General features: G+C 35.9%; 3 protein-coding genes across 4 annotated transcripts; 2 read left to right on the forward strand and 1 right to left on the reverse strand.

Annotated features, from left to right (window-relative positions):
• The first annotated feature begins 321 nt into the window (after positions 1–321).
• LOC116002288 (early nodulin-like protein 1) lies at positions 322–981 on the forward strand. Its single transcript, XM_031242391.1, has 2 exons — positions 322–499; positions 647–981. The coding sequence occupies exons 1-2, from the start codon at positions 322–324 to the stop codon at positions 979–981; spliced, it is 513 nt and encodes a 170-aa protein (XP_031098251.1).
• Positions 982–2908: 1927 nt separating this feature from the next.
• Positions 2909–10368, forward strand: LOC116001916 (probable cyclic nucleotide-gated ion channel 5). Of its 2 annotated transcripts, none has more exons than XM_031241874.1 (8): positions 2909–3139; positions 4380–4467; positions 6007–6592; positions 6994–7206; positions 7742–8049; positions 8635–8746; positions 9006–9242; positions 9482–10368. In XM_031241874.1, exons 2-8 carry the CDS (start codon positions 4409–4411, stop codon positions 10172–10174), a joined length of 2208 nt encoding a protein of 735 aa, XP_031097734.1. In that variant the 5' UTR covers positions 2909–3139; positions 4380–4408; the 3' UTR covers positions 10175–10368. The 2 variants fall into 2 exon arrangements, with proteins under 2 accessions (XP_031097734.1, XP_031097735.1); XM_031241875.1 differs by having other exon boundaries at positions 4383–4467.
• A 559-nt stretch (positions 10369–10927) lies between these two features.
• LOC116002110 (transmembrane 9 superfamily member 9-like) lies at positions 10928–14658 on the reverse strand. The gene is made up of 7 exons (XM_031242139.1): positions 14432–14658; positions 13382–13546; positions 13134–13243; positions 12956–13061; positions 12737–12849; positions 12494–12644; positions 10928–12375 (listed from the first exon to the last, which is right to left on the reverse strand). Exons 1-7 carry the CDS (start codon positions 14555–14557, stop codon positions 11218–11220), a joined length of 1929 nt encoding a protein of 642 aa, XP_031097999.1. The 5' UTR covers positions 14558–14658; the 3' UTR covers positions 10928–11217.
• Positions 14659–14978: the final 320 nt, after the last annotated feature.

Consider the following 14978-nt stretch of genomic DNA (forward strand, 5'->3'; position numbering starts at 1 on the left):
TGGAAAAAAACAATATGACCAGCATTTTGTCCATTAATTGAGTCCGACCAATGCGAACGAAGATTAATTTAAATATGGTACAGGTTTATAAATAAAAAAATAAAAAATAAAAATAAAAAATCTCCCAAACCACATACCGAAGCGCATCTATGCTCACAAGCCAAGCCAAAAGCTTATATATAATGGGAAACATATATCCAAGTGAACATAAGGCACACACCTACCATTACTAAGAACATTTCCGTTTCCCCTCTTATAAGAAAATAGATATAGAGAGAGAGACAGTACGACTATATATCTAGAGAGAGAGAGGGGAAAAGAATGGCTTTGATAATGGCTTCAAGCTTGGCTTTAGGGCTTGTGTTTTTTAGTGCTGCAGGTTTGTGTGAGGCAAAGGATTTTGTGGTTGGTGGTCAATCAGGGTGGAAGATCCCTTCATCTCCTGATGAGTACAACCGTTGGGCTGGCGAAAATCGATTCAATATCGGATACATTCTTGGTATGTGAATTGGATTAATTAGTACTATTGGTAAATCACATGGATGATATTCTATTGTAAAACTAATCATATTTATTTAATACTGATAAAAATATTATTTGATAAATTATATATTTTCTCGATAAATTTATGATGTAATGTGTGTAGTTTTCAAGTATCCATGTAATAATGACTCGGTGCTGGAAGTGTATGAGGATGACTACAAGAAATGCAACACCAAAAACCCTATAAAATCCTACGTCAGCAACGGAAACACTGAGGTTGTGCTAGAGCGATCAGGGCCGATTTTCTTCATAAGCGGACAAGATGGCCATTGCGACAATGGACAAAAGCTTGCGGTCGTGGTTTTGTCTCCCAAACACACCCCTCCGGTGCCGACGCCTACTCTAGCTCCGGAGGCTAACAGCAACGATGGGCCGCCGATGGTTGTGGCGGCCCGTCTTGCTTTGTTGCTACTGCTATTGCCAACTTTGTTTTATTAGAGAACTTAATTAATTGCATGCATAGATCGAATTTCGGTCATATATAAGTAAGTTATTTTAATACAATTATTATTTACTCAATTTTAGATAAACTACAAATAAAAGTTTTTTCTCCCATTTTCTAGTATACGTGAAGTAATTAAGTATTATTAGTTAGCTAGTGCTTGTAATTTATGGTCCACTTTTATTCTGCTCTATATGTTATTAGTCATAAATTGATTGAATTTTATATTTATATTTTTAAACACTATATAATGAGTAATGACATAAAAAAATTTAGTAAATTGTGACAATTGGTGGAAAGTGTAACTCAAATCACATAGGAACTACATTGTGTCAATAAGAATCACTCATGACTATCCAAATACAAAATCGTGTTTTATCTACTCAGCTTCGTTACTATTATTATGATGGCATTATTGACAAAGTTAGATAATCCCTGTTTGGTAAATGACTGTTAGCTGATTGGTTTGGCTGTTTGGGTTAGAAGGTATGATTTGTTGATAATATTAGCTGATTGTAGAAAGAAGTTTGATAAATTAGCTATCGGCTGATAGTTGTTTGATATAAATTTTTTTTTCTCAAAAAGCTAATTGAAAAGACTACTTTGAGTAGCCTTTTGAATTTTAGCATTTTGAAGTTACAAAAAACTTATTAACCAAACAATTAATAGTGGTCAAATAAGCCAAAATTGGCTGATAAGCTGATTATTTACCAAATGGGCCAATATTTTCATTCTTTTTCTTTTTATATAGGATTTGGTATGTCCATTGATGAAGTCATTTTTCAGCAATAACAATGTATCTCTCACCACTAATATTGCTCCAAGAAATCACGTTTCGTGGAAGCATTTAGAGTTCGATCAATAGAATTTTCTACCTGTCTTGCTAGTTTTTGATCATCATTCTATTTAAGGTTTTATGAGGTACAATTGGGAGATATTTTATTAAAGGGTAAAAAGAAACAATTGTTTTAAATGGTGGGGGACAATTGACAAATATAATGACCAATTAAGGTTTATAATAACGTTAGAGTGTTCAATTCATTCTAAAATAAACAAATAATTTTTGTTTTTCCTTTGACTCAATGTTGTTTATAATTTTTATTAAAAGAAAATAATATCACACTTCAAATTTAGGAACAAAAAAGCATACACGTTTATAATTTGGAAAAATTATTCACAATAAGGTATAACTTATAAAATAAACCTGTCAAAACAAAAATTACCTAATCAATTAACATAACGAGACTGGAAGCGGCAATGTGGGGTTCGAATCTCACTGGAAATATGTATAAGAAAAAGCCTAAGGATGTTGGAATGTTTGAATTAAATCCTTTGTGCGCATTTGAAGACTAGGATTTGATGGAAAGTTTGAATTTGATCATTTGTGCGCACTTGAAAACTAGGATCTGACCGGTAAATTAATTGCGCGACTTACAATTTACCTCCGCAGCTTTAGAGACGGGGTCTTGTGAGTTTAAGATTAATTAGGAGAAGCTGAGATCACATAAATAAAAAGAAAAATAAATAAATACCAAATATAATCATCAACTATAGTGGTTTTATTTAGGGTTGAAGTTAATTTGTAGATGAAGATCTCCATTTTTGCATAGAGCTTAATGAGGGGAAGAATAAAGAATCATTCCAAATGGAATAAAGATGATAAATTAATATTATGACCTTATTTCTAATCGTCAATTAACAAAATTTTTAACAAATGATTAAATTGTGTAAAATTATTAAAGTTGATGATTAATTTGAGTACAAAGAGTCATTTAGAACTAAATTGAATAAAACTACTGTAATCGAATATTAACTCAGAAAATAAAAGAAAAAAAAAAAAGAGAAGAAAGAAACAAAATTTCACGGTCACAGGAACTAGAAACGCATATAATAATCACAAATTTCCCAAAATTTGATGAACAAGAGAGATTACAAAATATCGGATTTTGCAACTTGCTGTTGTATAGTTGACCCTACTTCCGCACTTGGTTTCTTCCCCCTTTGGTCCAACCTGTCTACCCATACTATTACCTCTTCCAGATAAACTTTGACTTCATATCCGTCGCTCACGTCGTCCCGCCGGAGCTCAGACCCACTCGCCGGCGACCTCGCTTCCCCACTATTGACTCATCTCATTGCCTCTTCTTGTAATTTGTAAGTTTACCCCTCTGATCTAATAGAATAAACGAGAATTTCTGGAAGAAGTAAAAAGAAAAAGAAAAACTTGGTTTTTAGTTCCATCTTCAAATTAATGGTCACCCGATTCTTCTGCTACTGTTGTGTTTACAATTTTTGGTGTGTATGTGAAGTTTCTGCTCAGCTATGCACTTTTCCTTGTGAATTGCTCAAAGAAGATCTGTTGTTTGGTGAAATTTCATAAAATTTACCGCTTCCCCCTTTCTGTTGGTTTTGAGATTATTGGAGATTAGTTATGGGGTAGTGCCGTAGTGGGTTATTTTAAAAATAACTTATTTTTATTCAATTTAGGTTCAGCTTCAGTATTCCATTTCTGGAAAACTAGAACTCTAATAATAAATTAAGATTTGGATCAGTTTTGGGAAAATAAGCCCTAAGTTGATAACCAGTTATACACAAGATGCACAAGTTTATAGGAATTTAATGAGTTTTTTGTAGTGATATGTGGGAACCTCGAATATCTATCTTCTGGTGGATCCGGAGACTTTGGAGTCAGATTAGTAAACATTTAATACTGGGAGTTTTAGACTTTTCTATTAGAGGCTCTTGAAAAGTGATGAATTTGTTAGGTTCTAGGTGAACAAAAAGGGTTAAGGTTTTATAATGAGCCTGAGTGCTTCTGTTTCAGCTTTGTTAGTTAAAGCACGCCAAAATAACTGTTCTTGTTTCCCCTCTCCCTTGACATGTCGCAAAAGCAATTAAGGAAAAATATATTTAAGAAAAAGAAAAGAGGAAAATAAGAAAGAAGGAACCCCTTATTGCAATTTACAAGAAAGGGTTACTAATTTGAGTAATTTCTACCCTGAATTTTGAGCTTCTTAGTGCTAGAGTCTAGAGATATGAATAACTCACTCTAGCCTTTGATAATTTGTTTGTGTTTTCTTAAAGTTGACTTACTAATATTAAAGGCTATGTGACAATTTGGTGACATATTCCCTACTTTCTGTGAACTCTGATATATTAATTAAATAAGGAAATTTCAATGAATGTTATTGTCACCAAAGTTTAGGTAAAGTTATTTTCTTCATTATTGTATTCCCGCTTTTAATTAGTTCTTTGCACTGGCTGCTGAAGCAGCATGAAAAGGATAAAGAAGTAGCTGTTGCTAATTTCCTTGTATATTCAAAGAAGTATTAATGCCAATGTCTTACCTTTTCTGATTATGATCCCTAACATTAACCTTTCTGTTTGACTGCAGTAGGTTTATGTGTTTTATGATTGTACAATATGTTCGATTGTGGTGCTAAGTCTCAGTATCTGGGTGGACAGCGGGAAAAGTTTGTAAGGTATTAACACTACACTACAAACACACTGCATATGTTATCCTATAGAATATCATTTTATGCTCTCTTTTTTTCCCACCTTTATTTATCTTCTTCTTCTTGATATTATTACAACATATAATTCTTGAGTGAATCCTAATATATCAGGGATGTATACTGTATAGTTAATATTGAATTTTAATCAGTGCTAGATATTGGTTTAACATGGAAAGGGATGTAGTAGCTGGAAGATAAAAATTTTCATCTTCTGTTGTATTCTAGTATGCAGACATCTTGAGATGTAACTTTTCCTCTTCTGCTTTAATTGCTGGAGTTTTCCAAAGCCTATGACTTAGGTTTGAGAGGGTACATGCTTTAGGAAAAAATAAAAAAGATTACATTTGGTTGCCTTTGACATGGAAGAAACATAAGCCATTTTCTTACTCATGTGTAGAGCTGGTAACAATCTATTAGCCTTGGCAGGCTTGGTTTGATTTAGCTTGTTAGGCTTGATTCACATATGGGTATAATGACTAAAGGAATCAAACCAACGATCATTTTATGCTCATTCCTTTAAGAGCCAAACATGTACTAGGTTCAATTTAGGAGGTGCTGTTGCATAAATATGTATGCATATACTTTTTTTTTTTTTGCCAACTATACAAATGCTTCCCAGAATTTTAATTTTTCTAATTTTTTTTTCTTGCCTCCTAAAATATGCCTTACATCCGACACCTAATTAATATCCACATTGAATATATAAAGAGAAAAGTGACTAGGTAAAAAGTAATTTTTTTACATTGAATTTGTAGTTATTTTGTGTATTGTTAATTCACATATTGAACAATGTGCTTGTGAATAGGTGAATGTTGATATAGGAACCTTTGTTTTAAATTGGAACTAAACCAAACAAGCTGAACCCCACCAAGCTCAAGTTTGTTAGTGTTTTAGTAAATCAGAGCTTGAGTTAAGTGTTTAGTTTCCAAATGAGCCATGTCAAACCTGATTGCTAACTGAGCTAACTGAAACATGCTAGGCTGGGCTTGTTTATAACTTTGCTTGTGTGGAGTGGAGATTAAACTCTATGAAGCTGTATAAACATTGCAAGGTTAAGCATGAAGTAGTAGTTAAACAAAGACCATGAGTAGTGCTCTTGTAAAAATAAAAAATATGTAATGTTTGATATTCGTATAATGAAATAGATAATAGAATAAAAATGTACCTGACCTAATAATTACGTGGTGAGTTTGAAAGTGGAAAACACTGAAAGATAAGTATGTTAAAAACCTCGGGGATTCAAAGTAGTGCTAAAATGGTATAGGTAAAGAAATTCTAGGAGTAATAAAAGAAAATGGACAAACAGAATTCATGAAGCGAACTCAAAATGTATTGGAAATAAGATTTGGTTGAGATGTAAAGCAACTTTTGCTCTTTGCATATACACAAAGTTGAAAACAAGGGCTCAGTACTCCAACTTTATTCTGTCTAGGAGAGATTGTGTGTGTCCTTAACATGCTTTATTTATTGGTTTCCATTTAATTGCTTGTACTTTTATGGATGTAGGCTGGATGACTTGGATTCCAGGCTTTCCTCACCGGCAGCATCAGTAGCAGCAAACAAATGTAGCTTCGGTGTTGAGGGTTTAAAACGTGCTGGTCCTACAACTACAGGTACATCAAGTTCTTTCAAGAAAGGAATGAGAAAAGGTTCTGAAGGTCTTAAGTCAATTGGTCGATCTCTGGGCTTTGGTGTGTCTCGAGCTGTTTTTCCTGAAGATCTTAAAGCTTCAGACAAGAAGATATTTGACCCTCAGGATAAATTCCTTCTTTTGTGGAATAGGCTATTTGTTATATCATGTATCCTGGGCATCTCTGTGGATCCTCTGTTTTTCTACCTTCCAGTTTTTGATGATAAAAAAAATTGTCTTGGGATAGATCGGAAGTTGGCTATAATAGCGACAACGTTGCGAACAGTTATCGATGCTTTCTATCTCTTTCATATGGCTCTTCAATTTCGCACAGCTTATATTGCTCCATCATCTCGGGTTTTTGGTCGGGGTGAGCTTGTGATAGATCCTGGACAAATTGCTAAACGATACCTGCGCACCTATTTTATCATTGATTTTCTTGCGGTGCTACCTCTGCCTCAGGTTTGTAGAACAGTAAAATTGCGGCTATAGCATGCAATTCTTTCATAGAACTAGAACTAGTGTTTTTACCTCATTGCTTGAGTTTTAGTCAAGTAAAATTCCTAAATGCCCTATCCCCTTTGTTGTTCCCCGTATTAGCTTACCTAAGTTAGCTTTCTAGTCACTACTTGCCCTTTTGCAACTACTTTTAATTTTTTTATTTTTTTATTTTTTTTTTTTCAATTCCTTTTGTATATGCCAAAAATTTTGTCAATTTCCTCATTTGTGATATCATATTTTCTTCTTTTTCTACTCAACATGTAGGAAATGCTAATAAAATTGTGCTTTTTGACGTCTAATGATTTCTTGCGTCCTTTATTTCTTCTGACCTGGTAGTGTTTTTGTTTCATGGATCTTTCCAGATTGTAGTCTGGAGATTTCTACAGAGATCAAAAGGGTCAGATGTACTAGCTACAAAACAGGCATTGCTTTTTATCATTTTGTTCCAGTATGTGCCTAGGTGTGTTCGAGTTTTACCCTTAACTTCAGAACTGAAAAGGACTGCTGGTGTCTTTGCTGAAACTGCATGGGCTGGTGCTGTGAGCTACTTGCTGTTGTACATGCTTGCTAGTCATGTAAGCTATTCTTCTTTATTACATTATAATAAGGTTTTTGCTTAGCTCTATTATTACCCAATGCATTAAAATGAAGTGCAATGCATATCGGCATTCTGATAAATTCTTTGTAGTTGCTATGTCTATGGCTATACTGCTATAGGGCTGTAGTATATAAAAGATTCATTCATTTATAAATGCATATGGAGCAGCATTGCAGCACATTACTAGAGAAGCTGATTTGTTGTGATGATCTGTGACAGTAGTATGTTCCTTTCAAAGTTGAGTCTCTGGCATTTTGTGTGTTACCTATTTATGGATCACCTCTTAGTGTAGAGTCAGACACGACCTTTTTGTTTTTCCAATTCATATGATATCCGTGTGATTTAGATCCTTAGCCCAAAGAGAAAATTCTACATTTGCCTAAATGAATGATTTTTGAAAGTTTCATATTTGCATCTATTCTATTTTCAAACAATAGCAAGTGTGGGTTTGCAACCATGCACTAGCTAGAAATGACCTTTTCCTGCTTTTTTTTTTTTTTTTTCTTCGGCAGGTAGTTGGTGCTTTATGGTACTTGTTATCTGTGGAGCGCTATGATACATGTTGGCAAAAAGCTTGTCATGATAACAAAACAACATGTGATACTGATTTCTTGTATTGTGGCAATGAATTCATGAAAGGAAATGATACTTGGAGCAGTTTCAGCGAAAAAGTTCTAAATGAATCGTGCACTCTAGTTGGGGATAATCCACCCTTTGATTTTGGAATTTTCAAGAGTGCCCTATCATCTGGCATAGTTTTCTCTATGAAGTTCTTGTCTAAATATTGTTACTGTTTGTGGTGGGGACTGCAGAATTTGAGGTATTTTCGTTCTCCACCTACCAGACTGCCTAATTAGTTTGTCGTGCTCCCATACTTGCAATTCAATACAATGGACAACCTTTGTGTTCATTTTAGTTGGCATTTATATTCATTTGCTAGATCAAATGAGCATGCAATAAAACAAAAATGAATATGAAGTTCGCTTGTGCTGAACCTGAATGCTAATGCCATTTGCCACATCATGTGGATGTACCATGCAATGTAAGCTTGGGCTTATGGTAAATGCTACCCGGATACCCATGTCTTTAAATTTTTTATTTTATTTAAAAAAAAAGAAAAAAAAAAAAAAGAAAAGACTGTCGCTGTTGTTGGTTATCTCTCATAATATTGTATAACCTTTTTGCTTTATTTTTAATCATATATATATATATATATATATATATATATATATTTTAAATATATTGTATTATGTCTGTTTCTGTATAAGCGGGATTCGTTTCTGGGCATGCCCTATATTCCACCTCTATATTAGAACATCTTTGAAGGCTACATGACAAAGCAATCCTGTCAACTGATATATTCCCAAAAATTGTCCTTTCTTCACTCTCGTTGTTCTTCTTGCAGTACACTTGGTCAGGGCCTTGAAACTAGCACATATCCCGGGGAGTCCATATTCTCGATTGCACTTGCCATATTTGGTCTGATTCTCTTTGCATTACTTATTGGCAACATGCAGGTAATCTAATTGTACTTGGCCTACAGAATCATTGCTGCCTTACTATTAAGTTTACTAGGAATATGGACTTGTTTTGGACATGTTCGAAATATTATCTTCAATAAAATGAAATATCCAACTTTTTGATAAAAATAGATGTAGACAAAGGATATATTTAGTGTTCATAAAAATAATGAAATGCAACACACTTTAATTGTTAAAATAAATTTTAACTAAATGGCATACTTGTTTTAAGAAATTCCGTGCTTTTCTATTACAGACATATCTCCAGTCTCTTACCATCCGACTAGAAGAGATGAGGGTTAAAAGGCGTGACTCAGAGCAATGGATGCATCATCGCTTGCTCCCCCCAGAACTCCGGGAGAGAGTTAGGCGCTACGATCAATACAAGTGGCTAGAAACACGTGGAGTGGATGAAGAGGCTATAGTTCAAAGTTTACCAAAGGATCTCAGAAGGGAGATCAAACGTCATCTCTGCTTGGCTTTAGTGAAGAGGGTAACTTTTTATTTTTTTATTTTTTTTATTTTTTTGCCTCAATTCTTAAATCTAGTAAATTTATACCCCTAGTTCCTTTCCATGTTGAAAGGCAGTGGGGTATATCATCAGTGATGAATAGATTTTGTTGCATTCTACGGCAATATTTTCTGAACTTTTGTGTTCCTCAACTGTGCCGTCTTGTATATTGATTTGAGACATGTTTTCCAAATATTATCTCTTTTGATGATATTTTGTAGGTTCCTCTCTTCGAGAATATGGATGAAAGATTGCTCGATGCCATTTGTGAACGCCTGAAACCTTGCCTGTACATCGAGAACACATACATTGTTCGAGAAGGAGATCCAGTTGATGAAATGCTCTTTATCATACGGGGTCGCCTTGAGAGTGTGACAACTGATGGCGGGAGAAGCGGGTTTTTCAACCGTAGTTTGTTAAAAGAGGGAGACTTTTGCGGTGAGGAGCTCCTGACGTGGGCGCTAGACCCCAAATCTGGCGTCAATCTCCCATCCTCGACTCGCACAGTGAAGGCTTTAACCGAGGTGGAGGCTTTCGCCCTGGCGGCTGACGAGCTGAAATTCGTCGCCAGCCAATTCAGACGCCTCCACAGCAGGCAGGTTCAACACACCTTCCGGTTTTACTCGCAGCAATGGCGGACTTGGGCCGCCTGTTTCATCCAAGCGGCTTGGCGCCGCTACATCAAGAGGAAACTCATGGAGCTTCAAAGAAAGGAGGAAGAAGCCGAGGAGTTGGCTAAAGCCAGTAGCCAAGCTAGCGGTGGTACTTACAGCATTCGCGCAACCTTTTTGGCCTCGAAGTTTGCGGCCAATGCTCTCCGCGGCGTTCATAGGAACCGCAACCTTAAGAGTGCCAGGGAGTTGGTGAAGCTGCAGAAACCCCCAGAGCCTGATTTTAGTGCAGATGCAGATTAGTTGATCAACTTCCCTACTGATCTTGTGTGCTTGCAAAGGGCCAAATATGTATAATAGGATGTCACATTGTTGTAGCTCTCATGTTTCTGGAAATTACTGTATTTTATAACTATATATATACATATTGCTTTTAGAGATTGAGATATGTGCTTTCACCCCAAATCTAAAGCCATTTATATTATGTTCATTATTCCCCCTTTTTGTTCACAAGTCACTAGTTGGTAGAGATTGAAAATATTTATAGATACTGTTCGAATTGTCTACGTATACTTTAACTCTTATTTGAAAAAAGTTTGATTTATAACTCTTTAGCATAGCGTACTTTTATAAGAGTGAAGAGTCAATCTTCCATACAAAAGAATCGTGCTCAAGATTATCGCTTTGAATTTACATAAACACAACTTGCGAGTAAAATTGTAGTTCATCTATTTGAGGGTGCACCATGCACACATATGGATGAAACTAAGCATGCCAATAAACCGCTCTAGGTTGTCTGCAATGGGTAAATCAGTTTAGATTGTTCATAACTGACCATCTCAACATAATGAGGTAAATCAATCAAGGTTATTCATAACTCAAACTAAGCACGAAAATAAATCGCTCCCATTAGAAATCGAACTTAAAACCTTCTTATTATCAAACCAACCCAACCAACAATCATTCATACTTGGATTTATAGATGGTGCTGCACCTATAACTTAGAAAACAAACATTCATCCATAAGAAATATAGCACTAAGGGCTAAGGAACATAAATAACTAAATAATACAAACATTTTCATTCATAGAAATATAGAATCATAGTAGTTGTCAGCAACATAACCAACTTGTGAGTTCATAAGTGCATTACATGTTTTCCTCAAAAGAATTCTAAACATTGTGTCTAACTCTTCAAATACTCAAAGGAGAGAATGACAGGCAAAACAAGCCTCGAAATAGCCCGTATTCACAAACGCGTATTTCTGCTGAAAAATCGAAGCATATGCCCAAGATGCATCAATATAGAGATACAATGTGGTTTCTTTGTTACTATCAGCAGCCCATTTAGTCAATCTTAACCGATGAGTAGATGAGCCTTGTGAACCAAAAGCATGCATAGAATCCGATTGTTCCAGTCATCACAAAGAAAGCATATGATGCAATCAGCATGTACCCGAAATAGAGAATGCCAGAAACGAGCTTTGTGATCTCGAGCTTAGTGAAGAAATAGAACGCTGCATAAAGGAAGAGGTAGAGTGCCGATGAACCTGCAGTAAGGTATGATCTCCACCACCAGAGGTAGTCCTCGCTGCAAAGCTGGAAATAGCAGAGAACGATTGTGATCTCGGCACAGGTGACGATCAGGATGACGAACACGATGAAGAGGAACCCAAAGATGTAGTAGAACTGGTTCAACCAGATGGAGGTAAGGATGAAAAAGAGCTCGATAAATACAGCTCCAAATGGCAGTATGCCTCCGGTCAAGATGGAGAAAAGTGGATTCATGTACCAGGCCTGCTCAGGTATCTGTCGTGGAATTTTGTTTGTTTTGACAGGCTCCTCAATAGCTGGCTTCTTAAATCCTACGTAACTACCAACAAAAACGAGCGGGACTGAGATTCCAAACCACAAGAAAACCAACGCAAACATGGTTCCGAATGGTACAGCCCCTGAAGATTTCTCGCCCCAAATTATAGCATTCAGGACAAAGAAAATGGCGAAAACTGTTCCCGGGAACATGAATGCTGTCCAGAGCGTGATTTTTTTCCAATCGGATCCTTTAAACATCTTGTAGAGACGAGCCGATGCGTACCCAGCAAACACACCCATAAAGGCCCACAGAAGAAGCATAGCAGTCATCAATCCTCCACGGTTTGAAGGGGATAAGAATCCAAGAGCAGCAAATATCATAGTCACTAGTGTCATGCACAAGAACTGAACTCCAGTTCCAATATATACACATAGCAAATCCGAGTTTGTTGGAGCCCTGAAGACATCGCCATGGACCAGCTTCCATCCCGTTTCTTCTTGAGCTTCTTCCTGGGTCTCCAATTGGTTGTATTTGGAGATATCACGGTAGAGAGTTCGCAACATGATCATAGCCACCATTCCTGATAGGAAAAGTACGATCATCAAAGAATTTACAATTGAGAACCAGTGAATCTGATCATCAGCCATTAGAAGATAGGAGTCCCATCTCGATGCCCACTTGATATCACTCTCCTGCAAGTTTGAGAAGGGCACAGGGTGGTTTAGCCAGCATCATAACTTTAATTACATCACCACCTTTCAAGAAAGAGAATTTTTTTTTCTATGCATTATTATTTATGATATATGTTACCTCAAACTTAACATCGTATGTGAAGATTATTTCCTTCTTATCTTCAACCTCTTGGGGAGAATCAGAGCTTGTAACAGTGCGTTTAGCATTGACATCACAGGTTTTCAGCTGCGTATTTTCTTTCCATTTACCGTCATATTCATGTTTCACACTGGAGCAATGAAAAACATAGTTAAAACTTAAAAGATCAGGATACAAACTAACACGAGGCGAAGTATACAGATATAAGTGGCAGTATCTGACCTAAAAGGCTTGACTTCAAATCCAACAATTCTTGCAGCATCTGTTTGTTCATCCTTGTGAAACTTAACCGTGAATGCCAAGTGGTTGTGGATGAAAAACTTTTCCTCCTTGCTCTATGAAAAGAAAAACATTAGATTCCATCAAAACAACCCAACATTAGAAATGTCACACAGTTCAAACACCAGCCACTAAAAAAACTGAAATAGATCCGATACATACTCCAGCATATTGTCCTTTCAAACCAACATGAAATCCGTGTTGATAGACAATGGAGTCCAGATCTGGCCTCTTTATGGGCATAACTAGTGGAAGATTATCCAAAATCCTGTGAATTACATAAACCCATGTTAGACACAAATGATTACTTGACAAAAACTGTTGCATGAGAAAAACTTACATATTCACCCGATACTCATCATCTATCTTCTCCTTAAACTCTTTAGCTGCTTTTGCATCGAGAACAATACGGCATGCAACTTTGCATGTTTCTTGTTCCCTCATACGAAACTGCATACAGCAACCTCACTTAGAAGTTAGAACTTAGTTTCCATGCTTCAGAACTCAAAAGACAAAACATATTACAGTGTAATAGGGATCAAATTTCGTTATGACTGTTTCTCTTATTTTACAACAAAATTAACTAACCTCAAAAACAGAGTTCTCAATACGATCACCACGAAGAACTTCACCAAGATTCTCTGCACTGTCCACAATGTGGTCTGGCTTGCAGTAAGGAAGGGAGTAGAACGAATACGGAAGTTGAGTTTTAGTAGAGGTCAGTTTGTTTACTTTCACTTTCAAAGGATCACCCTGCAAAAGAAAAGGTAAACTTACCTCATAAGATAACTTCATTACGGAAGCCCAAAAAATTCTTTGATGCCACACAGGCAATGGTTTCATTCATCATTTTATTATAAAAATGAGGTAGTTTAGTGGGCACGGCCTATTGGCCTTCTTAGTTTGAGTCGGTAAGCTATGGGCAACCTAGACTAGGCTGGTTTACCTCCTGGTGGTCCTTTGCTAGCTAAGGTCACAAGGCAAGATTTACCCAATTCACACCATCTGAAAATGGTTGCGTCCCTCATCACTCAAAAAATGTGGTAGTTTCCTCACAGCCCCCTTTATTAGGGAAAGTGTTCAGGTGGATTAAAACCATGCCTACCATTGGATAGACTTGGTCTTAAAAACATCTTCAGTAAAAGCAGTCAATAAATCAAGAAAAATTACCTCAAACAAGCATTATGTCCCAAATCACTTGCAAATGACCCAAATCAAAATGTGACCATAATAGGTTAGTTCACCATTATCTTGAAATGACAAATTCATTGTAGGCCAATAATAGTTTGATCACAAAGGGTGTTCATACTATACTGATCAAGTAAATCAAGACTTGTAACACCCAAATACCTCATCAATTGCCTGAACTTCTGATCTCATATTTGAATCAATAAGACTCACATGTACACAGAGCCCACATTAAAACTGTTATCTTTAAGAGCTGTCATCAAGTTTTGCATCCATAATGGCAATTAACTTGCTTGTTTATACATAGCATACTTCATCTATACAAAAAAAGCTCAAATCTTTTCTCTATAAACAATAATGTAAAACAAACCTTAACAAGCTAACGTTAAGCCATTCCACCAAAAATGTTGGTGAGATCAATTAATAGTATGTTTTTATGTAGCTATATACCTGTTTGAAATCTTGGGGAGCCACACCTGGGAGGTAGAAAGAGTGGACCTTGGAGAAGAAACACAAGGAGAAGAAGAAACAGAGAGAGATCCATGGCGGAATCAACTGAGGTCTTCCAACCTCCATGGCTCACAACTCTCACCTCAAACTAATCCTTCAAGATCTAGATCTTCTCCTCTCACCCTTTCTCTTTCTAAAACTCTTTCTCTCTCTTTATATCTATCTAGTCTAGTCTAGAATATATATATGGACGTTCTGGTGGTCATATATGTGTGTGTTGACATGAGTCACTGTGGAACATAACCTACGACTCTAGGAGTAGTGTTGGTGTCGGTTCACGTTTTTACCACTCCACAATTCTCATTTCTCACTGCGTAACATACGGAATAATAATTATTATTATATATATAATACATGTATAGGTGAAAAATAAAATCCTATTTTTAATTTAATGCTTTTATTTCCACGTTAAGCAATATTTTATTGAAAATAATAATATTTAAATAAATAAAAACTAATTTTGTTATAATAATTTTTTTTTGAGAAA

Source organism: Ipomoea triloba, chromosome 13, assembly GCF_003576645.1.
Source record: "Ipomoea triloba cultivar NCNSP0323 chromosome 13, ASM357664v1".
Taxonomy (NCBI): domain Eukaryota; kingdom Viridiplantae; phylum Streptophyta; class Magnoliopsida; order Solanales; family Convolvulaceae; genus Ipomoea; species Ipomoea triloba.

What these genes read in the sequence shown, in the direction of transcription:
- LOC116002288 (XM_031242391.1), top strand. Translation starts at nt 322, where the DNA reads ATGGCTTTGATAATGGCTTCAAGCTTGGCTTTAGGGCTTGTGTTTTTT. An exon ending in CAATATCGGATACATTCTTG is followed by an intron (nt 500 to 646) that starts GTATGTGAATTG and finishes TAATGTGTGTAG; the next exon opens with TTTTCAAGTATCCATGTAAT.
- LOC116001916 (XM_031241874.1), top strand. Translation starts at nt 4,409, where the DNA reads ATGTTCGATTGTGGTGCTAAGTCTCAGTATCTGGGTGGACAGCGGGAA. An exon ending in CAGCGGGAAAAGTTTGTAAG is followed by an intron (nt 4,468 to 6,006) that starts GTATTAACACTA and finishes TTATGGATGTAG; the next exon opens with GCTGGATGACTTGGATTCCA. An exon ending in CGGTGCTACCTCTGCCTCAG is followed by an intron (nt 6,593 to 6,993) that starts GTTTGTAGAACA and finishes GGATCTTTCCAG; the next exon opens with ATTGTAGTCTGGAGATTTCT.
- LOC116002110 (XM_031242139.1), bottom strand. Translation starts at nt 14,557, where the DNA reads ATGGAGGTTGGAAGACCTCAGTTGATTCCGCCATGGATCTCTCTCTGT. An exon ending in TTGAGAACTCTGTTTTTGAG is followed by an intron (nt 13,244 to 13,381) that starts GTTAGTTAATTT and finishes TGCTGTATGCAG; the next exon opens with TTTCGTATGAGGGAACAAGA. An exon ending in GATGAGTATCGGGTGAATAT is followed by an intron (nt 13,062 to 13,133) that starts GTAAGTTTTTCT and finishes TGTAATTCACAG; the next exon opens with GATTTTGGATAATCTTCCAC.